The 631-nt window shown below is 31.4% G+C and overlaps 1 protein-coding gene across 1 annotated transcript in view; it reads left to right on the top strand.

The window, feature by feature from the left end:
• The window catches only part of WDR44 (WD repeat domain 44), a 102,737-nt gene extending 102,106 nt beyond the window's left edge, over window positions 1-631 (top strand). The window contains exon 18 of the mRNA XM_010855716.1: window positions 89-631. Within this exon, the coding sequence (XP_010854018.1) occupies window positions 89-184 (96 nt within the window). The 3' untranslated portion in view covers window positions 185-631. The remainder of the gene's footprint in view (window positions 1-88) is intronic.

The following is a 631-nucleotide window of genomic DNA, read 5'->3' as shown; positions in this document are numbered from 1 at the left end:
GTGGAGGGTCATGGGCATGTGACAAGCTTGTGGCAGTAGGCTTCATATTCCTTTTAAATCAATAAAAAACTTTTTTTTATGCTTTTAAGGTATTATGAAGACAGACAACACAGAAGTTCTTCTCTCTGCTGACTTCACTGGAGCAATCAAAGTGTTTATTAACAAAAGGAAAAATTTATCTTAATTTGAAATGACATTTAAAATAAACATATCAGTAAGTTTCTGTATGTACCAGGACTGAAAAAAAAATCATAGTGTTTCAGGTTAACATCCTTTTTTTTTAATTTTTATTGGAAGTTGTTCAAATATAATATATTTTTTGAGAGGCAATGTTAATGATCTAGTAAAGCCTGGACTGATAGACTAAAAGGAATGTAGCTGGAATAACATTGCCAAACATTAGGCTTTCCCTTTTGTTCCGTTTGTGTTTTTGTTATATAATTGTGAACATGCACAGGTTTCTGCATGAAAATATATTAATATATTAATCACATGTGTGTGCCTCTTGGTTACATGCACTAAATCTAACAGAGTTAAATTATTTCAGTGGCTCTTTTGGCCTCTTGTTGAGGAGGAGTGTCTTGTTTCTAGCTTAAATAATTTCTTTTGCACAAAATTTCATTTTTAAGAG

Source organism: Bison bison, unplaced genomic scaffold (genome assembly GCF_000754665.1).
Source record: "Bison bison bison isolate TAMUID 2011002044 unplaced genomic scaffold, Bison_UMD1.0 scf7180017864367, whole genome shotgun sequence".
Classification (NCBI taxonomy): Eukaryota; Metazoa; Chordata; class Mammalia; order Artiodactyla; family Bovidae; genus Bison; species Bison bison.
Note: the sequence above shows the minus strand (reverse complement) of the source record. Positions and strands in the feature narration are given on the sequence as shown.